Genomic DNA, 27,687 nt, shown 5'->3' on the forward strand with positions numbered 1-27,687 from the left:
ACAAGAAAGCCTTCACGTCACAGCTCGTAATTGAGACAAGCAGCCATCACATGCTAGAGCTGAAGCAATTCAATTTGACAGAAAACTAATCAGCAACTGTTTTTCATGATTGATTATGGCCAAACCTCTTCTTTTCCCAGTTGCTTAATATTGTGAGCGTTTGATGCTAAATATGTCTCTTGGTTAAGGACTGGTGGTCGGACTAAACAAGGAACTTCGAAAAAGTCCCCATAGGCTTTCAGAAAGGAGACGATATCGACATTTTCTGTCTTCTCCAACACGTAAAGACCAAAGGAAAGTCCAGGTGTTTTTTAATGTTATCCTGTCACATGTCAAAATAATAATTGGTATTTTAAATTACTCAAAGAGTGCTACCATTCAATTCTCAAAGAAAACATGTTTTTTTTCCACTTGCCTTCAGGCTGAACGAAGAATAAAAAAACTGAGTACAATCTTGAAAGAGTTAAAGTAAACGACAACACAATTGTTGCAGTAAAATCCAAGTCTCATTCATGCGGTTGTATGCTCACTATTCTCCGTACACACTTATTTTCATTTAAAAACCTCACTTTTGTCAGCACAGATAGTCTCATACTTGTGCAGGCGCAGGCAAGCCTTGATGAGTTTTAAGAGTATAAAATATTATGTTTGAATGAATGATGTGTTTGGGATGTAGAGAGCATACAACTGGACATAAAAGATACATGAAATACATTTTGCTGGTGTTAAACAAAGACCCTTTTACTTTGATTAACTAAGTTTTCTGCTTTTTTAATTCTTCATTCACCAGGCATGTGAACAAAAACAAAAACATTTTTCCAAGACTTTGAAGGAGTAAATTAATATACAAATGATTCATTCTGGGGGGGATGACATTTCCTTTAAAGCAGGCAGCCAGAGAAAGGAAATGAAAGGCTCGTCCAGGAGAAGTCATGTATGATTTTTGGCAGTAGTGGCCTCTTACACTAAAAGACGGCCCTCATTGTGGCATTTAGCCCTTCATTAGTGACACCGAAGCTGCCATGAGATCTTACTCTGCTGGGAAGGGGGGAACAGAGGGGTGGGAACTGAAGAGGGTTGGAGGTGGGGGATGCTGGGTAATGTACATGCCTGCTGGAGGCAAAGGGGGAGGTTTTAATTACAGGATGCATGCATTTGGTGAAGTGCCGCTCCATAAATCTTGGAATAACCACCCCCCCCCTAAAAACTCCCATCCCCCCATGTTGCTTTATTTGCTCTGTATCACCACCACCCCTCCCTCTGTCCTGATCACACAAACAAATGTTTCCCTAGTGATATGGTGGGAGCGCTGTCACATGGAAACAAGGAAGCTGAAGCTCCAGATGTGGTAACATGGCATGAAAAACATTTCGGAAATAAACTAAATGCAGTGCACTTTTTCCAGTATGGACACCAGCAATCAGTGAGAGGATGATACACAACACTCAATGGACTACTGAAGTCTTAACTATTCATGTAACGTTTGCTCATTTGCAGCCGTAACAGTGTTGACAATGGCAGTGTGTTGATAGTTGTTACTGTTCCCCTGAGACCCGAACGGTCTATCAGCCTAAGTGAAGTGTGAACTGTGTTGACACCCTCACAGTATTCCTCTAACTAATCCATATAGAGAATACACTGTTAACACAGACAAATAGATGGTATTTATTTTTATATTGATTAACATGTGACTTTAAATCTGGCTTTTACCTTCTGTTTATGTCTGATTGATGACAGTATTCTGGATACAGTCCTTCCCTAGTTATACGCATCTCTCTCTACCTTTTTTTAGTTTTGTCCAGGTTTCGGAAAGCAATATGATTTTAGCCAACACAACCCAAAGACAACCGAACATCTGAATAATTAACATGAAATGTACTTGACCTGTACTATTATTTAATTTATCCACTTAATACTTCAAACAGGCCTTTTAAATGTCACTTTATAATGACCTTACTTAATTTAAGTAGTTAACAGTTTGATCAAATCATGCCCGTTTCCTACATTTCACAGAAATTGCAATAAAACTACTAAATGACGCATACATCTGCTCTCATGCACGTTTAGCTGTAGCAACGTTTTTGTAGTAACATTAGCTAGGTAAAGTGAACCCTTGTAGCATCAATCGACAAGTTGGTGGAGTTAAATACTGGAAGTAAAGATGGAAGGAACCAGTTTAATCCTAATATTATTTAATTATCAACAATACATGTGGCTCATGTAAACACAGTCACTGATAATAATGTAAATCCGAATGAAACACTAAAATCCAAAAAAAAATTAAAGAATGTAAGAAAACAACTTGAAAAAAACGGGAGTAATAGTCTTCCCTTTAGAACCAAGGGAAAGGCCAAGGAAATAAACTCTCTAAATTTGGTTTGTCTAGTTGCTGTGAATGTGCACATCACTCTTCAAACAACACATTGACTTTAAAACATGTCAACCTGCGGCTCAACAGAAGCTGGTAATGGAGCAAGCTGCATTATGGAGAGCTATAGTTGTTATAGGTCATCATCAAAGTGGGACACCTGGAGCAGCCAATCAGGAGCCTGTTCAACCGGCTCGACCACAGCCACCCCTTACTATATATTTTCTTTACTCTCAGCTCCATACATATAACCCTTATGTACATTATTACTCACCTGTCGCAATGCACACACGCAGGCAAACCACACACACTTTATCATGTCTATGTGGGTGTTATTATATAGGTTTAATGTCTAGAGAATGTTCACAGGGGCAAGGGCCACTCCAGGATTAAAACTCTGCTATTCAGATAACTACAAAGTTGGCCAAGGCCAACTGGTAATGCCGGGAGCCAGTTAACGCCCCATCACCAAATCTCCTGCTACAAAAGGCCCATTAAAACAGCAGAGCTTACTAGAAGACGTCAATTTGAAATTGTTTATTTGCAGCAGGGTGCTGAAAGTTAATTATACTAAACTCCCTGTTTTTACACACTTCAAAATCTGTAAAGTGACGAGACTTCATATTTGAACAAGTATCAGTGTTGACTGCTCTTTGATAGTTGCCCACCCTGCCTGAGTATGTAGGTCACCCCGTCTGCAGATAAATTATAAACAGGCCAGAAAACAAGTGGTCTTATACTGAAAATAATCAGTAACCAAAGAGAAGCCTGTAGCTTTAGCCATCAGGTGGTGGTAGGTGATACTGTTAAGGGGGGGGTGTGTGTGTGTGTGTGTGTGTGTGTGTGTGTGTGTGTGTGTGTGTGAGAGGGGGGAAGGGTTCACTTCACTGTAGTGTGGCAAGAGGCACTAAAGTGTCACATAGCACACAGAGGCTTTGCAACTGAAAACCTAAACTGAGAGAAGACCAGGGTATCGTCTACATGCTCCTTTTACACCTGACAATCACCTGACACACACACAAACATGTACACACCAACACACTCAGGGTCAAAGTTGACTCATCCTTTAACTTACAGGCCAACCTTCAACGTTATAACTACGCAATAAGATGGCATATGATAACCATAATAATAAGTGTACTCTCAGTCATTTCTCAGGTAAAATGTATTTTCTCAGAGGAGACGTGATGTCAGCGCAGCATGCAGACCCACATAGTGGACTACATGTTCCTCTTTATACAGACTGATTAGATAGAGGGACAAGTAAAGGCTGCTGTTACCAATTTGAATATGTCTACATCCACATAATTCTGCCAAAGCAAACCATAAAACTGCAATTGTACTGTTTGCACTTATCCAATAAATGAGTCATTATCATTATTATTTAATCATTTTTTATACCAAGTGAATTATGCAATTTTGCTGCGAATGCATTTTCTTCTATTCAAATACATTGCAAAAGTCAGATATTATCAAAGGTTTTCACCTCTTTCATTATGCGATTTAAAGTGGAAAGGCCTTTTGTTCAGTTTGAGATCAGTCCTTGAATATCATTATAACATTTTTACAGACAATCTTTTGGATGTACACAGAGCTAACCTTGAGGTGTGATTAATCCTTTGCAGACTGTGTGTTTTATTTACTGGAAGACTATTTCCTGTGGTTGAACGGAGCAGAAACTAGGTTCACATTGGGACTCATTCCCCTTTAACCCAATATTGGAGGACCAGTTTCACAACTTCAATGAGTCGTTCGTTCAGTTTGTTCTCATGAAAGAGATTAGTATGAAGTGTTTTCCACATGTCCTCTTGACTAATTTGAATTAATTAATGCTCTAAGTTATTCAAAGTTGCTGCGTTTTTTACATTTAAGTACGACTTTATCAAACAAACTCTTAAGAAATACACAAAGATGAGTTGTGGACTCTAGCAGGACAGTTTGTAATTATAAAGAGAGCTGAGAAGAACAACATGTAAACATGCACACACAGCACACTGTGTATAAACACACGTATATTTGACAGTGGGGGATGGGGATGTATGGCTAGCAGGGAGAGGGGTTGAGGGGGGGGGGCTTGATTCAGCTCATGAACAGCCATATTCAAACACAGCATTGTTCCAGGCCAAAGCCCTTTTACGAGTGTCATTAATGAACCAAAGCAAACACAACCACCAGCAAAGCATCGCTTCACTACTCCCACAAAGAAAAATATAGTGTCATAATGTGTACTTTTATATCACTAGCCTTTTTTCCTGAGGTAACAGAGCAGGAAAGTATCTCGAATGACACTGAAAAATATTTATATTTAATGAATAGTAGTAGATAGTTTTAGACGGATAAAGGCTGTACAGAATCAGATTTCCACTGAATACTGGTTTATGACAGCAACTGGGCAGCTTTTGGTTTCACCTAAGTTTGGTTAAAAAGATCTAAGTTTTCTTCCACAGAGTACAGAAGGAATTTCAGTGAGTGGGGTCAGCCCATCATTACATTCAACTGCAACAAAGGCAATACTCTGACTATTGAAGCTCTTATCTGATTACCTTCATCACAGTAGGGTCATAACAGAAAAGGCTGTTCACACGGCCAAGGATCCGGATGAATTTCTCCACTATTGTGGATGAAACACTATTTAGCAAAATACTGCAGTCAACATTTTTGTCATCAAAAGATTCTGGTGAAAGCCACAAGACAGTATCGCTCAACTAGCAAAACACATGGTTAACTGCAGTACCGGAAATAAGTAAACAATAGCTATTTCTGTTCTTTAATCATTACATTTAGACTGTTTATTTTATTAAAGAGAACCACTGTGCAGGTTTTGCTGAGCCGTTTTTCAGCTTAAAGGCCAACTGCCTGAGAAACCAGATTTTAAATACCTCCAAAAGGTTAATGCAGCTGTTTGTTCTGCTTGACAACTAAATAAAAGAGATTCAGATTCTTAAAGTGACAAGCCCATGTTCTTGTTTTTCTTCTCATTGTTGCTCAGGATTATGTTTTGCTGCTGTTTGCAGGACACTTTCCAGGGATCACCTGTTAATCCAGCAATGTGAGCAGAGCTGTGAAGTCTCCTTCACTCGCATACAGAAAGAGATTGACTTCTTATTTGTTTTCTTAACAAGTCATTATGGTTTTAACTGCTCGTCAAGTAGTAATGCAGCTAAAAGAGAGCCAACAAATAAACTCAAGCAACAGCTCTTTTCTTAAAGCTGTCAAGAGCCAATCTAGGAAACATAATTTTAAAAACTGAAACAGACAAGGACACGTGAAAAAAACGGTCAAGTCAGCTGACTGCTCAGATATAACAGCGTAAAAAGCATCAGAATGTGTTTTAAGGCAACGGCCAGAAAAACACATTTATTGCTTCATGTGCGCTGAAAAGTTCAAATACAGTGTACATTTGCAACAAGTCTCTACTTTCTCAGCACGCACATTATAATGCTTCTCTAGGTTTTTAATTTGTATCTGGAAATAACTGAATCCAGTCAGGACAGAGCTGACAGCTACTGCGCCAACATGTCTCCGTAACCTGACATCTATAATGAATCCATCTCTTTCTCCTCTGCTCTCCGCCCTGCCCCATCCCCCCCACATGGCCACAATTAACAGCAACAATAGAGCTGTCCGATTGCAGAGGCAGTGAACGGTGTTTTATTGACAGGCAGGATCAAACACATCATAATCCAAACTGACCAGATGACCTCGTAAAATCAACTCAATCGACTGAGGATGAGGAGCCAACAGCCTGCTGAGACAAACAATACCGCTGTGACTGACTGCATCTGCCTTAACCTTATCTTCTACACTCACATTTACTCCAAATGAAACAAAGCGATAAGAGAGGAAGAAAAAGACACTGAGAATAACACAGGCAGTTTTGCTGAATAAAACTGCTCATCTAACATATGAATACAAACACAGGATGTCCATGATCTGCAAAATGTACTCAATGTTGTTCTTTTAGGAAGTTTCTCCATTTGGTTACCATCCTAGTTGGACTGAAAACTACAAAACACAAAATATGATGTGTTTATATATATTTATATATATTTTAGTTGTAGACCCAACCATTTTCTCTTATGGTGGAATACCCTTCTGGAAGTTCAATAATGTGGCAGACATTCAATGATCTTTGAGGATATGCTGCTCTATGGTGTGAGTAGTTGTAAGGGAGGCCTAAGCGTGCAGGGCTTTACCAAAACATTTGTATGCTTGGCTTCTGTTGGATATCATTTGATATATAGTATCCCCTGCTGACACCTTAACAAGGAGAAAACAGTGTAACGGAGACAGGACATGAAACTGAATGAGCGCTATCCCGTTCTTGCATGCTGTCAGCTGCCACTGCCTGTAGATCTGGATAAGAATCAGAAATAACAGCCAGCCTTCCCAGGGCCCTCGAGAGTCTAATGTATGTGGATGTCAGCAATCTAGCATAACCACAATGCTAATGACTAGTATCATGAAGGTAGATGCCCAAATTGGGCAGGGCGAAGCAGAGCAAAAAAGGGAAATGGGTGTAACAGCAATTTAAGATCATAATGTGTTATAAAACAACCACAACACTGATACTACACTCAGTATCATCATAACATCACATCAGTCATTTGATAGTCCTTGAAAAATGTCATTTCCCTCACAAATATCTTTACATAAGATGTTTATCTGTAAACTACCCTGCCCCTATAATGACATAAAATCATGACCTTGATAATCATCTAATGAGTGTTTGCGTGAAAGCTGGAGGTAGCGCCAGTGCAGATGAAGTGATAACATTTGCGTCTGAAGAAAGTAAGATAGACACAGAGATAAAAGGGTAGCTAAAGGTTCAGAAGAAGGTCTGTCACTGTGCTTGTAAACAAACTTGATGGATAAAATGTAAGACATATGTAAGAGATATTTATCTGGCTCAGAAAGGCTGAACATGGGGAATTGTTCTCCACTGCTGTTTCTCAGTTTGGAGCACCTTGCAGAGGGGAAGAGAAGTGGCCAGATGCCCCATCAATCAGAGTGATGGGTGGGCAGGCAATGAGTTTAATGGTTGACTACGGTGGCCATTGAATTGGCCTTGGAAACATATCTGGCACACCCAGCCTCATGGAGGGCAGATATCTGTCCATGTGGCTCACGACAGACTGAGAAGTGGAGGCCACGTGGCCAGGCCCGCCCAGATCAATAGGCGGATGGGCTGCAGTTTGCCCTCAAGCTACCCCTGGGTTTGTCCTCTACATGGAGTCTGATCGGCGACACTTGGCAACCGTAGCCCAAGGAGAGCAAATTATAAGCATATAAAATAGGCACTGCTTTTTTTTTCTGTACACAAAATGAAGATTGAAGTCACTGTTTCCCAGCTAAATGCATTATGTGTGTATTCTTCAGGCGTAATAAACCTTTCATTTTCATTAGAAAGCATTTACGGTGTTTAATACACAGTCAATAATACGTTGGTTGGTAAACAGGGAGGATGCTAGTATACATCGTTTACAAGCCTCATTCAGACAGCATATGTCTTGAAATGATCATTTAACTTTTGGAAAGAAGACATTTCAGTCATGTTAGCAGGTAAAGCACATGTGTAATCAATAAGACTAAGTGTTACCAAATTGGTTCAATCTAAATGGTATGCAGGCTTTATCGCCTGTGGTTTTCTTGCTATGACAAGTCCAAATATCTGCAATGGAAACGGTTAATTATCGGTTGAAATTGGTGTTAAATGGAGGTGACAAATCCCTACACAACAGCTATTATCATAGGCAAGACGAGGCATATAGTGTTGTAATGTCAAACGAGTGTGCCCTGCTCTGCATAATGTTTGAGCTATTGATCAAACGGATGGGAGACCTTGAGAACATGCAGAAAAGTATCTTTATCTTTGTTTGACCTATTTCTATATTGATTATATTAGGAATGAAAGCTTTCAACACTCACTACCAAAAGCATCTGAAGGCATCAGCAACGCATGCATGGCTTTTGTTCAAATGAATGCCTTCCACTAGGTCGTAGTAAGCTGTCATTCAAGAGTTTGGTTTGTTGACAACTCCAATCTTTCAATGCAGTATATTTCTGAAGCTCACAAAAGGCTACAGTGCAGAATTCATTATTTAGGAACAAAAAGGGCAAAGACACACTCACATTTCCACAAGGAAGATTCACACATAACAATGGCAATGACAATAAAGGATTTTAGCGAGTCCCTCCCACTCCTCCTCGTTCTACATGAAGACATCACATCATGGAAGACCCTTGAGAGAGTAATCATACATACAGGAGAAAGCCAAACTAAAATCTATACAACATATCACAATAGCCGAAGAATAAGATGGCACAAAGGAGCTAGCCTCAGCCTTTATGTAATCTTTGTTTACATTCCAACCCCCCTCTCCTTCCTTCGTATTGAGCGCCTTCCAATTTCCAGAATCCCCGTGGCTGTACAGTTTCTGACATCAGCTCGGTGCTGCACGCTGCACGTTGGACAAGATTATAATGCTCTGCAGAGCTTCACAGTCAAAACCAGCATGTAGCCTACTGCACACTTTCCTTGGCAGTGGTTCAAAGCCAAACACCAGCAGACTGATTTTGTTCCTCTCTACTCCTCCCCGCCTGTGCTGCTACTCCTCCTCAACAGGAAGACTTTCATCGCTCTTCCTACGCTGCAGTGACCTTTCGTTTTGGCGTTTTGTTCTCATGACATGCACAGGGTCCATTAACCTCTTGGGTCCTTTTCAAACCTGGCATTGATATACACTGAACAAAAATATAAATGCAACACTTTTGTTTTTGCTCGCATTTTTCATGAGATGAACTCAAAGATCTAAAACATTTTCTATATACACAAAATAACCATTTATCTCAAATATTGTTCACAAATATTATATATATATATATCCTAGAGAGAGAGAGAGAGAGAGAGAGAGAGAGAGAGAGAGAGAGAGAGAGAGAGAGAGAGAGAGGAGAGAGAGAGAGAGAGAGAGAGAGAGAGAGAGAGAGAGAGAGAGAGAGAGAGAGAGAGAGGGACCGGTGCTAGCTAACTAACGGACATAAGGAGCTGTTTCCACAACAGGCTGGAGGAGAGTCCTCCCCTGTCAGACTGAGGGGCTCAGGTGAGCTAAAGGACTCTGAGTGTTTAGAACGGTTTTGTCACAAATTATTCAAAAGATTATTTCCGAGATAGTTATACAAACAATAAGAGAATAAATGAAAACGGGTATGAAATACTATATGGCAGTAAAACAAGAATACAGTTTAAAAAGGGGAATGATTTGTAAAATATCCATAAAGAAAAAGAAAATCTGTTTACAGTTCTGTTTCATATGGGTGCTGAGAGAGGTATCCATAGATCTCTTCATGTTGCTCTCAAAGTGCACCAGATTGATGCTTTCAACTTCAATATTTAAAAAAAAAATCTTCCCGGGGGAGCATCCCCTCGGACCCCCCTAGAGGAGGTGAGGACCTAGAGGAGGTGAGGACCGCCCCCCACTCGTAAAAAATAGCACTTTACCCCTGCCTATATGCTGTGAGCTGATTATGGAGCCTTCATTGTAACAGTAATTCAGATGCAATTAGCCTATATAAAAGGCCTCAAATTGGAAGCACTGTCTGGGCCGTCTTTTTCACTCAATTCTGCAATAGGTAGATCTCGCCTTTCACCTAGGCCGAGGTCGGTGATCTTGGGCTTAAAAAGGTTGGTGACCACTAGATGTTTGAGCAGATGAGTACTAACTGCCTACAAAGAGGACGTCAGTTAACTTCAATCAATTTGTGGCCCAGACCATTTTCTAATGGGTCTTATGTGCATTAACACCTGTACTTAGAGCTGTCCATTTTAAGACTGAATCAACCAGACGCATGTTATTGCGAGGTCTAAACAGGCCTGGTTTTCTTGCAGTACCACAGATGGCTGCACATTCTACAGGTGAAACATAGTAAATTAAATAAAAACTCCCTAGTGCAGATTCATTCAACCCCTGCTTACTCCGGTAAGGAAAACTGGTTCCAGATGATCAAATAGTTTGTTGCTCTGGAGTTAATGTACTCCAGAAATAACTGGTTAATTCCAAGTGGATGGATTGGAAAAAAACCTGCTTTATTTATAAAATGTTGCTTGAGTTATTACCAAGTTGTGCAAAGACATATATTTTACAATTATAAAACATTGTTTGACGTTAGCAATTCATTTACAGACAAATGTAAATATTTGTATTTGAAAGCGGCTTTCAGTTTCATCTTTCCAGTGTTTTTTCACTAAACAAATACGGCTGGGAAAATATACATTCATATTGAATATAAAAACAACACGGTCCATCCTATTCATACAACCCAAAGAGAGATCAAAGGCCTGGACAAAAAAACAGAGGGATATAAACCCAACAACACTTATCAGACAGCTGTATCAGCAGAAACCTGACGGGCAATCCCAATAAGTGTCGCTCCCAATTGGCTCTCATTCGAGCTACACTTCCTGTAGTAACAGTCCCTGCCCCCATTCACAATGTGTGTGTGTGTGTGTGTAAGCAATTTAATGTTTAATGCACACTCCCCTCCATTCGCCCTGATCATGGTGAGTGCCATGAATTTTTAAAGACATCCCTACTTTACTGTCCATCTGGGCTCCATCTGCCCAGCTGCTGGTGTTTAAAGCAGACAGAGACACAGGAGAGGAGACTTCAAAGGCTCTGCATGGCCTTTGGACGAATTCTGGCCTGAGGAGGATATTGTTGATAAAAAGGGGGACAGGGAGTGGGTCTGTTATATTATGATACCATAGCATTGACTACACATTATCTAGCTAATTTATCATTCCGTGTTCTTCCATCATAGTTGATCATGGCTGTAAACTCTGAGGTTGAGACAAAAGTTCTACCTTAGAACATTTGCAGCGCACACCTTCAACATAGCATGAGCTTCTCCTGCTCACATGCCATTTTCCTACCACAAATAGCATAAACATTGAGGGTTTGTTCAAAACAGGATAACTCTCAAATAATAGGCGATAGACTTCTTTTCCAATTGCCATCCAAACACGATGGAATTAAAAGGGTTTTGCTTGAGGCAAAGCGAGGAAAATGGCAAATTCAAGAACAGCTTCTTTCTCAAAGCAATGAGTTCATTATTCTGGATAAACCACATATCTCAATGTAATGTTTTACTGAAGAAAACTGCTCCTATTAAAACTGAGAGAGAAACAATATTTATTTTTTAAAACATAATCCCAATTTTGTACTTATATCAGCACTTAATCTAAAGAACATTTAAATATAACCTATGTGACTCAGTAACCACAGTCAAACCTTTCCCTCATTCAGTTGGTTGCTGATTGGAACAGATGCCTGCAAGCCTATTGGCTGTTGGAAAGCAAATACCATTAAATTGAAAAGGGTGTTAATATTTCCTGGAAATTAAAAGTTAAATTCCAAAGAGTGATACTGATATGGGCTGCTGAGGTATCCCTGAAATAACTCAGCTGAGCCGTCGTTTCAATTACAAAATGATCCAACGATGCTGGCATAATTTGATATCGGCATGAATCCTTGTCCTTTAAGTAATTCTTCTGCACCCTGACACCGCTGCCTTGATATAGTCTGACCTTTCAGAGTGGGCAGATAGGAAGGTGGACGGCTGATCCAACAGGAATACAGGTCGGGCTTCGGCTGATAAATGTTAGCCTCACACAGCCTGGGGGCAACCTCACCTTAGCATGTATTTGATTGCTTCACTTACATACATGGCACCTTGGATCTAGATGTGCTGTGACATTCAACCTATTTCTTTGGACTCATTTGCCAGACTTTCTTTACTGAACTTCTTAAATGTATGCATTACATTAGGACATTAGTTATTAACATGTTAAAATATGTTTTCTTTACTTTCTAAATGACATCTTCCCCATGTGAGGCATCTCTCTTTTCTATTTCCTCTCCTCTCTCCATTTATTTCCTAACACCTTCTAAAAGTGAAGCATTGCTATAGCCTATAGTGATGCTCATAGAGAAACTGTATGTGACATTGGGACCTCACAAAGGACGTGCCTTTAAACACAACACAGAGAAAGGACAGTTCTCCGCTTGGAAGATCTCCAACTGCTGCCGACTGATAAGAGGCACGCAGGGTTTCTGCTGAGGATCTGGGGTTCCTAGTGGCCACATTATCACCCTCCCTCAGGCACATTCCAACAGCCTCCACCCACCTGCCCAAAATAAACTATACAACCTTAACCCCTTCCTCCCCACCCGGTGTGCCCCTCAGAAACACGGCATCTGCACACCATTCAACTCAACAACACATGAGAGTTCACAAGGCTGGAGATCATGATTTTCTCCCATGATTCTTAGGGACTTTTGAAGTTCATGTGGAGAGAACAAACAATCATTAAAGGAAAAACTACGGTGTTCCTCACAATAACCACACATCTCTTGTTTGCGCTTCCAATCATTTTGAACAAATATTTTCCTGTGTTTGTAAATTAGGGACGCTGCATTTATAGTAGTTTGATTAGAATTCAGTTTGTAATGCTAAAAAGTGTTATGCTCATTTCAGTTTAACTGTAATCTGCTGTTGCAAATCTGCCTCAACTACAGCGGCGTGACACTCAACGTTAATGTGTAAGTAAGCAGAGCGACATTTTATAGAATAATTGCAGGAGGGTCTTGGGTAGCAATTGTCTAACATGGCACAGAGTAAAAGTATGAAGCTAACTTAAGCCGGTTTCAGAGCTTGTCGCAAATCGCAAATTTGAAATGCAGGAAATCTTTGACAGCTGCATCATATTGGATTATTCGGTGAGGTTTCAGGCGGCAGGACATTTTATTGCATGCAGCTGAAGTAAGTTGTGACATTTTGTTTTGGTATGACTCGCCACTTTTACAAATATTACAAGATAATGTCAACATTTAACATTTCTTAACCGCTTCGGTTTATACTGAACATGTTTTAAGAAACAGACAAAACTGTGGTCTATAATCTAACTGTTGTATAATGAGAATAAACCACAAGAGCCAGTTTCATATAGAAAAAGAAGAAGCAGAAGAAAAATGGCGCCCACTAAATATAAAGTAAAGCTGAAATGACTGAGTTTGATTTGCATTGGGTTAGAATTATCAGCGGACAGACTTTCTTCGTCATTACAGGTCGGTTGCTTTTCCTTTACACGGCACATTCACAGAGCAATATAATCACAGGCTAAGGCTGCAATTATTACTAATCACCGTAATCATACAAGGGCCAAATGAGTCATGGACTAAAATCCTGGATTCACAACATTATAAACCATCAGCAGTGAGGAGGTTGAGAGCCACAACTCACTGCGAACAGATGTGACTGTTGTTGCTTTATTCCCTAAACCATGTTAAAATGCAGACAAAAAATGCCAGCAGACAGTGTGTTTCTCCCCCTCCGCCCTGTCCCCCTATAGATGGGGACGTTGTATAGGCGTGACATCGGTTGTAATCAACAATGGATTGGGTAACATTATCTTAACAGCCAATATACTGGCTTTCTTGATTATATAACCGTCAGCAACTTACTGACATGCCATGATAAAAATGTTGTGCATTGCGTACCTAACGTATGAAAACCACTAACTGTTGAGGGTATCAATTCAAGGATTTACGGAGGGAGTGGTGGACTATTTAGAGAAGGTTTAGGTTTTAGAGGAGTTTTATTCCATACACTCTGTAATTACAAGTAATGGGCCTTAAATTACAGAATAAATGGTTTGGTTTAAAAATGAAGCAAATGGTTGGGGTTAAGCTTGTTTACCTCAAACATAGCCTTAAGGCATCAATATACATTTCTAGAATCTTCTCCAAACATACCAAACCAGTTTTATCTTCTAAAAGAGTTGAGGTATCTAAAAGAGAAGCTGCTGATCGGTCAGAAAATGTTTTATGGCTTTAGATATTGCTACAGGCCACGAGTGTGTTTGAATTTCAATAGTGGCTTCTGTTGTGTCATATAAGCTGCCTTTGCATGAAATGGTGGCTCAGTATTGTGCCACACTTTAATCCCGGTAAAGCAGCCTTAGTTTGTTAGTTTTGCAATGCAGGGGCAAGTTGAAATGGTTTAATTGATTCATTGATTCCATTAAGAACATTTTAATAATATGTTACTATCGCTAAAACGTTAAAAACGTAGCCAGAAAAGGTAATTTATTTTCTCAAAGGCTTGTATCTATTCTTTTAGTAGTAACATTTACTGTAATTGTTCAGAAAATGCAAATAATTCAATATCTCAACAAGTGATTGAGTTTTTAATCCTCTGTAGTGAATGGTGAGTTCACTATTGATATCGTTCACGAGTTTCACAGTCTTTTTTATCACGAGCCTCCTTCCATCTTAACTTAGCTGTTGACAGACTTAAATCTCTTCATGTAAACAGCCTGTCTTATTCCACCAGGGCCTCCCTCATAATATCCAGCTCACAAGCATGTTTACAGTAAACGCCAGCATGGTAAAGCTGTTAAAATGCACCGAGCCCCTCCCCTCCCCCACTTCCCTCAGCTCCTCCGCCTCAGCTAGCAGTCCTATTCATTTCACTCTTTGGCAACAGCAGTCAGTAAATGTCAAGTCTTTGGAGGCACTAAGCCACCCTGGCAAAAACTGAACAGATGTAGCCCACCAGAATGTCAGGTGGCAAAGACACACGTATAAAAGCTCAGTTAAGGGTTTATCAACATTTGGCTGGTGGCTGGTGTTAATTTCCCGCCCTGGTCGGATTACTTCAGCTGGAAAGGTGACATGATGTGATTGGATTATTGTAGATTCTCAATGTGCTACAGCGGCTGATTTAGGGATATTTTAGGGAATAAGCTGATGTGGTTCTCAACAGCTGACTTTAAATCTCCACTAGCAACAACAATTTAACAATTTTCCCTTCAAATGAGAGCAACACCCCAATCAGAATAGTAGGAGGCGTATAAAGAAGACATCCTACCTGTCTGAACTGCTCCTCATAGGTCCACTCTCCGTGGTCCTGTCCGCTCAGATGGCTTTGTGTGGCGTGGGGGGGCATGATGGCTACCCGGGGCTCCTGGTCGACGCTGGGCCGGGCCTTCAGCAGCTGAGAGTGAGGGTGGAGCTGACGGTGCGGTAGCAGGAGGATTCCCTTCCCTGGAGCCACAGCTTCATGGCCCGTTGGCAGACCCTCCTCCGCCAGGTCGTCATCAAAGTCTTCTTCCATCTCGCCTTCGAAGTCTTCCTCGTCCCATTTCCGTTTGCTGTATACATTAAAAACAGAATATTGTTTTAAAAAGGAATAAATGTAGAGCAACTCTGCAGATTATGTTAAGAATAACTTGACTCACATCTGCTCCTCCTCATCTGACCCCATCATGTCCTTGTAATGCTCCTCCCGGTCTTCATTGTCATCGTCGTCATCTTCGTCCTCGCCACCGCTGCTGCGGTCTGACATGGGGCTGTCCGAGACCCTCTGCAGCCCGGCGGCAGCGGCACGCATGGCTGCCAGTGCCGCCATCTGGGCCTGCTCCGCCTCGGGGGCCGGGCTCCCCATCGGCTCGTCCCCTCCTCCAACGATGGTGCGGACCTGAGAGTGTTGGGCGGCGGCTTGCTGCTGTAGCTGCTGCTGCTCCATCAGCAGCTTGGCCCTCTGCTGCCTGTGCAGGTTTTCCATGACAGCCTGGAGCTTCATCTCCGGGGAAAGCGGCACAACGTTCAGCTGCCTTCCTTCCCCTCCCTCCCCCAATGAATGAGCACCAGTCCGGGGCCAGGCGCTGGACAACGGTCGATCCTTCTGCTGAGCAATCGCCAACCGTTCTTTGTGGTGAGGCAGCTGCAGGTTATGGTTATGAAGTGAAATGAGGAGGAGGAGGGGGTGGCAGAGCTCTCAGAAAGGTCGACTGCAGTTCTAGAGACAGAGGCCTCTCTCTTGTCTCAATGGTTTTTCCGGCAGTCGGGGGGGAAACCAAAGCCGACAGCAGGGCTGAGTTGCACAGCAGTCAATGAGGCAAAGGTAGCGGAGGCGAAGGTAGGAGGACAAGAGTGTGCTGATACACTACAAAGACCTGAGGGAGAAAAATAATAACGGTGTCAGACTGCCACTTCCACAATGTCTGTTAACATCAGTACCCTAACGTAAGGGAAACACTTTTGTCGTTGCAGCGCCAAAATTGTTTAACAAATTTCCCCAAAGAATCAGATATGTCTCTATATATGTCAAACTTTCCATTCACAGCACACAATACTGCATTTGTGATTTGTATTGCTATTGCACTGGCTTTTATACCGTGTTTTTGCTGACCCACCAAACTTTTAAATTCATGATCTTTAGCCTGACTGAATTTTTGTAAAACTTTTCTGAGTTGCATTAAAGGACACCTATCATGCTATATTTGAACAATATATTGTAGGGCCATACCTATATAAAGTATATAAATATCGTTTTTTGTTCAAAATACCAAAAAGATCCTGCATTTTAGCCATGCCTCATTTCGCTCTATTTGCTTTTTCCAGCGCTGTTTTTGCAGGGGGCTGATTCTGTGAGCTGCAGCTGACCACGCCCCCCTGCAGGAGAGGGGAGCATGCTCTGAGATCAGCTGCTGGGCTGCAGCGGGGAGAAGAGGGGGAGAAAAAGAGATCTCCGTCCACCGTGTTTTATTCTTATAGAAGTAAGAAGAGAAGTAATGGGGCAGAAACCCTCCTTTTTACGCAGCGGTCCAGACATAGACATCAAACAGCGACACATATTCAGTTGCCAGTTACTTTGGCATTAGGGCAGGGATATCTAGATACTTTCCAAGGTTTGACATCATGAAGTGTGCTACTTTTAAAGCAAGCAACGATGTTTTCAAATCTGTAATCAAAAAGATCCTCAAAAAACGCTATCGAAGCAGTTTCTGCCGTTACTACGTTAGTTCAAACAGTAACAACGGACTACTTTTCTAAGCGGATGCATGTCAATTTAAATCAATACAACTATTTTTTAAATCAATAAAATCATTTTCTAAATCCATAAAAGCATTTCAATTAATATTGGAGTCATGTCGTTACTTTGTCGAGAATGTGGCCATGTAATAAGCGGGATAATGTGCACATTGCATAATGTGCCTTCATGCCGATCTAGATCCGTCCGCTTCGCGTCGGGCTCCTGATCAGCCTGTCGGTGTTCTTTTCCCCATAATGACCGCGTCGCTGCACATTATTCCTTACATATAATAATAATAATAATAATAATAATAATTCATTTATTTTATATAGGCGCCTTTCAAGGCTCTCAAGGTCGCCGTACAAACACATAAAAAACAAGATACACAATACATAACACCAGCATAAGAGACATAAACAAGACAATGCAGTATATATATCAATCAAATAACCAAATAAATAAAAAACAGAGGATGTGTGATGGATAATGATCAGGGTGGATATGCGAGTGTGAAGAGATATGTTTTGAGGCGTGATTTGAAAATGGGGAGAGAGTCAGTGTTGCGGATGTCAGGTGGGAGGGAGTTTCAGATATGGTTATATAGAGTCATTATTCATTTGTTTTAAAGCAGGAGGTGCAAAAGCTTGCCTTGGGGAGGGAGAAAAAGAGCCACAGCGGAGAATAAACAGAAGGGCAACCATGGCAACCATGCAAGGGAAGTCTTCTTCTACAGACTACAGCGCCACTTACAGGCTTGGCATATGTACTACAGCGTCTCCAGTGCTTTCGAGCAGCAATGGCCCAACCTCTCATTCCCCTGATAGGTGGAGAATTGACCAATAGCCGTAGCGCCACTTTACTGACGTCAGTAAAGTGTTCAAATCTGGATCAGTCTGTATCAGATCCGTTGCAGCCCCTTTTTTAGAGATTTGGGTGGAGGAAAATAGAGAGGGTTGTGTTTTATGACACTTGGTGAGTTCCCTGGAACACCGGGGAGACATATTCATGTATAAAAGACGTACAAAAGTGCATTTTGCATGATAGGTCCCCTTTAAAGTAGAAACGTACAGAAGAAGCTGAGACAGAAAGTACCCAATTTCACACAAAAAATCCTAACTTATCCCTAAATCAGACATAGACGCACAGTCCCTGAGTTTTCAGTTGTGCAACATTTGCAGGATTACTCACAGACCAGACAAGCTATGCACACAGAAGGACACTATTGTTTTAGCCTCAACATCAAGAGGAAGTGAAATCACAAGGAAAACCATAACTTTCTTCACCTGGTTGGCACATGCCAAGAGTACATGCAGCCCAGTCAACACTGTTGTGTCTACATTGTCTAAAGGTTGTACTTAACAATATAGAACTAATATAAAGGGGTGTGACTTTTCTCAAGTATGACTGGTGTGTTTTTTTTGCAAGTGTAGAGACACAGCGGGGGAGTTTTATCTGCAACTTCTGTAGGCGGTTATGCTCATCTGACATACCTGTTCCCAAAAGTGCTCAGGTATGCAAAGCAGTGTCTGCTATAAAAAAATGGGCTGCAACTTTCTGGTATCAATGATGTCTGTTCTCTTCAGTCTACCATTATAACACAACCGTGATCCATCTTTAGCCCAGAGTTATACCAGAGGGAGAGTCACAGTTTGTCCAGCCCCTCCCCGTTTACTCAGAATGTGTGAAAATAGTCAAAATGTTGGGGTTCGTAGCTCAGTTCAGTCAGGCAGAGATAAGAACTGTATACTGAGTCAACAGTGTGTGGGGAAATTAATTTAAAGTGCAGGTGCTGGACATGCTGAAGGGCCAGTCATGAAAATAGGCAGTGGTGACTCATCTCTGCTACACTGACTGATACATGAACAGAAAGACCTCTGAAGCCACCAACTTGTACTTTCAGATACTTCTGGTTTTGCACTCAAGTACATTCCCGGTAAAGCATGAATGAGTTACAGTTCATTCTGAATCACTATTACCAGCAACTCAACCACGCCATACTGGTATTTGGGTTTCAGGTTGCTAGACAACATTTTTCAATGATATGCAGTACAAGTAGATACACTAAATACTGTAATAGCATCCATCACAAAACTCTAAAACCTAACTTAACAAATGTCTATGATGATCATCACCTCACCTTAACATTTCTTAAAGGCAGTTAGTGTTTCAACAAGAGCTGCAACTTAATTGATTAAATTCACATCGCATAAGCTGAAGACTTTTTACTCGATTCATTAATCAAACGTATATCCCAGTTCATGAAAGTCATGTTTTTTCAGTCAAAAACCCAATACATTCGGTCTAATATGGTGTAAAATTGAAAAACTCAGCATTCCAGGCATTTCTGCATGAATAATTATTTTAATGTTCAATCAATTATCAAAATAGTTGATGAATCCCTTTTTGTCTATCAACTAATTGTTGCATTTCTAGGTTCAACCACACTTGGATTCATGTCAGGGTTCAAACATATTTTGAAACAGCATTACCAGAGTCTTGAAACCCTATAAAACTTCCCTCCAGTGGAACAAGGGTTCACAAATAAGTCAGCAACTCCTTGAGAAAAGATGAAGGCCACACCACATGGGCCGACACTGGGACACCAGAAATCACTAGTTCATATATTTAGGCATGCTAACCTGTCTAAAATGCCTGCTTCCATGGACATCTTCAAGTCATCATTAAAAATGCACCTGTTCACCATGGCCTTTGACCCCTAACCCATCACAGTCCCCCTGCTTCTCTCCTACGGCTATTTATTTAATTTTTTACTTTATTATTTTGCCCCTTTTGTTTTTTGTTTGTTCACCATGTAAAGCGGCCTTGGGTCCCTTGAAAGGCGCTATTCAAATGTAATCTATTATTATTAAAACGTGGCCACTACAGACAATCTAGCTCACAATGTATTTCATCACAATGCAAAGAGGATACAAACAGAAGAGGAAAACAATTCTCGGGAGGCTATACGGAAGGAAGGTTGTTTTAGTGAAAGCAGCTTATGTGGTTCATTGGAATTACACAAAACATCATACCAGCATTTCATGAGTATGGTACTGGAATTACCATGTAGGCACGTACTGCGCTGGATATATGTGAGGTTCAAGGTCTCTCCTATTGGCTGCGGAGGGAACTTAAGTTCTGCACCCTCTCACAGAAAAATTACTTGTTTCTCTGACCTGGAGGAGAGACAACACCCAAATAAGACCAGCGAAGTTGTACTATTTCAGCAATATCCAAATGGGTAAGGAATTGTGTGTCAGATCAGATGTTGTAAAAGCATCTGGTTCCATTGAATAAAGAACCTTCTAGGACCGCTTACTTTTATTTTCATTATCGATTAATCAACAGATAATTTTCTTACGTTAATTAACTAATATTTTAGTATCAACAAATCAGAAAATAGTGGATCTTTTGTTTTGAACAGACCATTGCATATGATAGAAAACAGAAAAAGCAAGATCTTTCCATATTTGAGAGGCTCAAACTACATTTACTACCACTTTTGCACGAATCAAATCATTGGTTAATCAAAATAGTTAATTTTTCTGTCAATCGACTTATCGTTGCAGCTCTAGGAGTTACATGATATATTTTCCTTCAGCTGTTGTCTCCATACCTTAAAACAATACATTATTTAGCAGCTAGTGTATTTGTGGTTAGGAAGAATCAATCATAATGGAAACACGTGATGTGAACTGGCTGAACCACAATAGCAAGTTTGAAGGAAAACAAGAAGACCAATGACATCCATTGACAGCCTGCAGCTCCTCACTTTATCTCAACTGGTCAGATTCCCCAGCCACAAAATGTACTTAAAAGTTTCCTATACTGTGGCTGTATGTTACTGAAGTGTTGCGCAAGGAAACCAGAGCTGTGAAACTTGTGTTTTCTTCAGAGGGTGAAGGAAGTAACAACTGACGGAGCAGATGCAGCGAGGCAGCCGACAGATATTCAATATTGATTCATTACATTCTTTAAGAGCAATAGAGGCACAACTGAATGCCTGCAGTTGTCAGATAGAGAATAGCAGCAGTGTAAGCAGGATTAAAACATTTTACCCAACTTGATCTAGTTCGACATAGACAACTTGTCTCTGTTCTTCTTACAGACAAATGTCAGAGGGCTCGGAGTGAAACCGCTTGTAGAGCCATACATTTCTTTTGCATTAAATGAGATATATAAATTCACTTCCGAACAGCCCATACATGCACTGTCTGTATGTGCACACTATGTGTAATACTCTTTACTCAACATGGTAGGTAGCCACACATTGAACTCATGTGCAAATAAGCAGAAATGTCTCTCCATGTCTTAAGCCTAGCACATACGGTCTCTGTTATCGTCCCTTCCGTGTGATATATTTCATTTAAAAGACAGAAGTGATTACAACAAAGCGGTTCTGTTGACTCTTCCTGTGCAGAGGGAAGCAGAAGTGGTCGTTTTGTTTCATACCACTGCTCATCACAGACATCACGATTTCCTATATGCTACATGGTGCAAATTACATTGCACCACCACACAGCCCCCACTTCCCCATATATGGAGGCATATAAAATATTTTATAAATGACAGCAATAACGGTCATGTCACGACAAGATTATATGAAAACTGAGTACTAGATAAATAAGAAGACTGCGAGCTAAAGACAGAGATACAATGATTAGGAAGCTTGTGGATTTTTGCTAAACATTAAGGCATGTCTGCTGTGTAAAATGTCTGGAGATTGCCCTTGGTATATCATTCTCACACTTTATGAATAACCAGAATTAGTTAGTGAGAAAGCGTTTCATATCTAAACCATAGTTATAAAAACAAGCAGTCTCAGTGGTGCAGGGATGAATCCCCAGCAAAGCCTTAGCTGAATCATTTTATACTAAAGTCAGAGAGGGAAACCAACCTCTGTACTCTGGGTTTTTTTCAACCCTGGGGGACAGAATCCAGTTATTGTATGGAAATCCTGCTTTGCAACAATGGTGGCATAGGAAGCTCTATTTTGTTCTTCTCGTGATGCTTGGAATGCTTCGGAAATGAAATGGCAGCAACCAACTTGCTTCAAGTTTTTTGCTTAATCATTTCGCAACATATCTAAGTAGCTGTGGTAAAGGCCATTTGACGGATTAGTAGACAAGTAAATGATTTCCTCCACAATTGTATTGCCAGACCTTTATGAAGGCATTCTGAATGCAAAGTAGACTAGCCTCAGAATCAATAGAACTATTTGGCATGTTTTGTTTACCAAAGACCAAAGGTGAAATGTAAATCCTGCTGTAATGTCTGACATATGGGGATTTTCAATGCAGTTTTAGTGAGTGTAAAGACCACTCTTCATGCAAACCACCAACATGGCAATGTTTAATTTACAGCTTCACCTATCTGATTGTGCTTAGAGCTCCAGCTCAAAGCTACCTGATTGTGTGTTTGCCGTCTGACATGTTTGGGGGGATTTAACCGTCAATGTTGATTCAAACTAATCTGGCAAACCAAAATGTTTGGTTTTACAGAACCATCTGATACCTCATTCACACCAACGCAACTCCAGTTCAAGCTCCGTGCTAGAGCTTTTCAGGTTCAGAACCGGCTCTTCGGTTTAGCTCCGGCTCTTTTCACACCGCCCAGAGTCCGACTGATGCTGCGTCATTGCGTCATCGTTTGCGTCATGACGTAACCGTTTGCGTGCCTGCTTCATAAAGCCAAACCGCGCGGAAACCCCTCACAGCTCACACCGACAACAACAACAATGGGCGATTGTGCTCCAGCTTCCTCTGTACTGCTTCGGAAGACCAGATTCCCAGTAGGTAGCTGGTCTCTTCAGTGGACCACTGCTGCTTGTTAAGTTTATCCATCGTTGTGTACAAACTGGATAAAACGCCGGCTTTTTGTTGTTGTTCAGGAGTTGATCCCGCCACTGCCCCTGCCCCCGCCTCGACGTAAGCGTGCCGTATGCGGTGCTTTTGCTCTAGCCGGACAATTTTTTGGTGCGGTGTGAACAGGAAAACCCGGTGCTTTTCAAGCTCCAGCTCCAAACCGGCCCTGAAACACCGTTGGTGTGAATGAGGTATGAGAAGCCATCTTTGGAGACTGTTTGGAGATGGACAGGCACTTTAAAGAATACTTGACAGATGATTGGGTAGCATCAGTCAATCAAAGAAGAGGGAGATCATCTTATCTTGCTCTCCTTATGAAGAAATAGTCTCTAGTTCTGACCAAGCGGCAAACTCTGGGGCAGAGCCGGGAAGTGCCACAAACTGCAGTTCATCTATTGGCCGATGGCTGCAGAAAGGAGCAATTTCCATAGACCCCGATGTTAAAATGCCCAACTTTACAGCAGAAATAAACATGTTTCTACCACTGGATGCAATACAAATTATTCTGGATATAGTTAGATTCCACCTTCATGACAATGGATTGGGGAGTGCATTTTTTTACTTATATTAGGTCTTAGCGGTTTTGCATAAATTAGGGCGTGGTCACTTTGAGTGACAGGTCTCTGCGGTGACTGCTGCTTCTAGCTTTCTGTTCCTCTGCTAGCTCCGTTAGCGCTGTTAGCTCCAGGCTGCTACAGGGGCTCAGCTGCGAGGCTGATCCGGGGAACACAACTTGAACTCGGACGTGTTTGTTGTGTTGGTGCCTGGTGGAGTATTCTTCATTTAAAGTGGACCTATCATGCTATATTTGAAACATATATTGTAGGGCCATACCTATACAAAACATGTCTGTGAAGTTTTTTTTTCAAAATACCAAACAGTTCACCCATTGTAGCCATGCCTCATACTGCTCAAACCCCTCTTTTGCAGCCCTGTTAGAGAAACGCGGATCTTGGGTCCTTAGCTTGAAAAAAAAGAAAGAAGAGGAGGCGGAGCTAATGCCTGATCAGAATTCTACCAGAGATAAAGTTAAATTCTGCTGTGATAAAACGCCATCCTGTTTAAACCACGTCAAGGATTATTTCTGAAATAGTATGGAGCTCAAATGCTTTTTCTCTTGCAGGTTTATCACAAGGTGAGTTTTTTTTTTATTTCCTGCTTTTTAAAACACATACACAGTACAGGTTAGCTCTGAGTGTTAGCGAGGCTTGCTAATGTAAACAAAGACGAGATTACGTCCAAAACACGTCAGGCATTGTTTCTGATAGCAAGTTTCTGTGGGTCCACTGCCGATTTGACGTCAGTTCGGATGGAATCTGTATCCGCTCGTTGTACACCCGTTTTTAAAAGATTTGTGTACGGAGGAAAAGAGAGAGGGTTTTATTTTCTGATGCTGCATGAGTTCCCCGACGCACCGGGGACACAAATGTATGTATAAAAGACATCACAAAGTGCATTTTGCATATCGGACTAATCTTATGCCGCCTCGGCTCCGCCAGTAGGCGGGAGTCCCCGGAATTCCACCGGGTCTGTCTGCGCCGCGTTACGGCCGCCGTTCACAGCGATCACGGCCACTGGGTGTTCCACCAGACCGCGTTACGGCCCGTCCACACGGCAGCGTGCGTTGATTCAACGGAGGCGCTTCCCATTCACTTTGAATGGGGTGACGTCAGGCTTTGCAGAACTGCACTGTGGTTCCGTCGCGTCGCTTTGCCTCCGTTGCTCGCTTCAAAAGTAGAGAAAAGTTCAACTTTTCAAGCTTCGACGGAAGCGTCAGCCAATCAAAAAGTGACGTCACCCCATTCAAAGTGAATGGTGAAGCTTTCAACGCACGCCGCTGTGTGGACGGACCGTTACGGCTCAGAAGCGTCTCTGCACTGGGCTCCGCTGGTCTATTTTCGACACGAGACGCGAGGCGTTGCATAGCGCCGGGCAGGAAGTGGACTGGTCAGAGCATCCAGTCAATCCCCAAAATAAACGAATTTTGCAGACCCTTTCCCTCCGTAGTCTTTCAAGTAGGAGAATAAATGCCAGCGTTCTCCTCCGGTTTACAGGCACTGTGTAAATTATATTTATAGAATAATTATGATGATGAATGCATTTTTTTTACCACTAAAATACAGCAACATATCTTTGATTCATGTCGTTTATAACTGGACTATTAAAATTATTATTAACTTTGTCTGTACAAAGGTAGCCTGTCCAGGAAATATGCCCAAATCAACAAAAACTGCGAGCCGGCACCGGTGGGTTTGACGCTGTAGGAGGTCGGAACAAAACCGTGGCGCAGTCGTACCGTGGCGCAGCCGTAACGCAGCGTAGACGGACCCGGTGGAATCCCGGGGTAGGCTCTGACGTCACTGTCGAGACGGCAGCGGCCAACTCCGCCTACTAAGGGCTTCACAGCAACTCTGCAGAAACCTATGGGTGACGTCACGGAGGCTACGTCCATTTACAGTCTATGGTTCTGACACTATTGCAGAATCTACACAATTTTTTGAATGTGCTATACACATCCAAACTGTAGCTGCCAGTAGCTCCTAACAGAACGGTTGGTCTGAATCACACTGGTTCAGACACAAATGAATGAAAATCCTGATAATATGAATTTGATCTTGTAAAAATCCAGCTGTTATGTCACAGAGAACAGACTTTTCAAACTTAGGAAATATAGAAATGATCCAACATTGCAATAAAAGCTTTATACACTATAAAGGACAGCTGACTATAATACCGTTAGGGCTTATTTAACACCCTGTTTCACTAAAAGGAGGCTGGTTTAGGTGTCCAGGAGCCCTATGTGGGGGCAGGGTGGAGCCAACGGGGCAGAAACTTAAACAGTTGGCTGATTGAAAGATAAAGTAGAAACAATGAGAGCTAATGGGTTAATCCTCTTTTTTCTGAACCCACATTTCAGGGGTAGAAGATTGCGAGGTCTGAGCAAACAGGACAGAGTGATAAGAACGAGAACTAAGGGTCTAATTCCAACGAGATAAAGAGACCTACATGGCCTCACATACATGCACATGTAAACGCACATATTTACATATAAGACTGGCTGCTTGCATAGATACGTAGCATGTCAAATGTACTCTGGAAAGAGCATCAAAGCCTTCTTGTAAAATCCTTATGTGAATGTGAGAGGATTCATTTTGTGGCTGTGTGTATAAACACATTTTTTAACATAGAAATACAGACATTAACATCAGGGTTTTTAGTTTCATTGTGCCAGTGCAGATACATATCTTGCATTTCAACATTTTGAATAAAATATTGTTGTTTCCTTTTATATACTGAAAGAAGAAACCCTTTTTTCTGTCCGAGAAAGCCTTGTGGTTATTTAGAGATGAACCCGGTGAACCAGGTTTAAAAACAAAGTATTAAAATTAAGTTCTTCCTGTTCTGCTTGAATGGAAAGTCAGATATTCTTAAAGTGGTAATACACATGTTGTATTCTCTTCATCTCTGGAGCTATAAGCGCGCTTCTGCCGGTGTTTCCTGCTCTAAAGATCGCATGTAAATCAGTGTTTGTGGGGCACCCGGGTAGCTCACCTGGTAGACTAATGTTCAAATCCGACCTGTGGCCCTTTGCTGCATGTCATCGCCTGTCTCCCCCCCCCTTTCCTGTCTATCTTCAGCTGTACTATAATTAAAGCAAGTACCCCCCCCCCCAAAAAACAAAAAAATCTGTGTGGGTGGTACCATAATGTCCTCTTGGAATTTCTGTGCATGTACTTGCTGTACTGTACTTTATCAAATTAGCCTCCACACTCATGCACCTGTTTTGAATAAAAGCCTTCCACCTGACTTGTAGATTGTGATTCCTATCAGCTTCAGTGTACAGTAAATGTGTGGGTGGAGTGAAATCCTTCAGGCTTTATCATATTATCACTCAGCACTTGTTACGCACAGTTTGTCAGTGTGATTTATACTGATATGTTAGGTTGGTTTCTGACCGTCATGGCGCCAGAAAGTCTTTACATTTCTTATATTTATTCTTTGAATGTTATCCAGTCCTGATAGGTGAATATCCAATTATTACAAAACAAGGGAGTTTGCAGTACAACATACTTATTAACAACTGTAAAATTACCATATCTACAAAGCTATTTTTACTTTCTCTGAAGCTTCAAAAATACTGTCAGGAGTGTTTTCCATTTTAAATTGCCACAATGCACTTATCTCTAAAGACTGCTTTTCTAGTTTGGTTCTTAACTCACTACATGTTGAATGCAGTATCATAAAGTCCCTCAGGGTATAGACGCAGCCAAGCCTCTTTTACTTTAAAATCCTTATCTGTATAAGCTCTGTTGACATACTGAAGGTACTGCTATAATATGCAAATTGCTCTATAAAAGAAAAAAGGAAAATGTACTTCTAATTTGTTTGCATCAAACTGAGAAATATTTATTTAATGCTTCTCAAACACGTGATGAATAGAACTGAGTAAAATGTATGGGAAAACAAATACATAGTCAAATACTTATATAGTGGTAGTAGTTTTTTTTAATATGTTATCAGAATCCATCTTGTTTTCTAATTAACTAATATTGGTACATTACCTTTATATAAACTATGGGG

General features: G+C 41.2%; 1 protein-coding gene across 2 annotated transcripts in view; it reads right to left on the reverse strand.

The window, feature by feature from the left end:
• The window catches only part of arid3a (AT rich interactive domain 3A (BRIGHT-like)), a 49,583-nt gene that overhangs the window by 13,800 nt on the left and 8,096 nt on the right, over nt 1-27,687 (reverse strand). For both annotated transcript variants that reach the window (XM_034213105.1, XM_034213104.1), the window contains exons 2-3: nt 15,666-16,382; nt 15,296-15,578 (exon numbers count right to left, since the gene is read on the reverse strand). In XM_034213105.1, the coding sequence (XP_034068996.1) occupies nt 15,296-15,578; nt 15,666-16,009 (627 nt within the window). In that variant the 5' untranslated portion in view covers nt 16,010-16,382. The remainder of the gene's footprint in view (nt 1-15,295; nt 15,579-15,665; nt 16,383-27,687) is intronic.

Source organism: Gymnodraco acuticeps, unplaced genomic scaffold (genome assembly GCF_902827175.1).
Source record: "Gymnodraco acuticeps unplaced genomic scaffold, fGymAcu1.1, whole genome shotgun sequence".
In the NCBI taxonomy this organism is placed as follows: Eukaryota; Metazoa; Chordata; class Actinopteri; order Perciformes; family Bathydraconidae; genus Gymnodraco; species Gymnodraco acuticeps.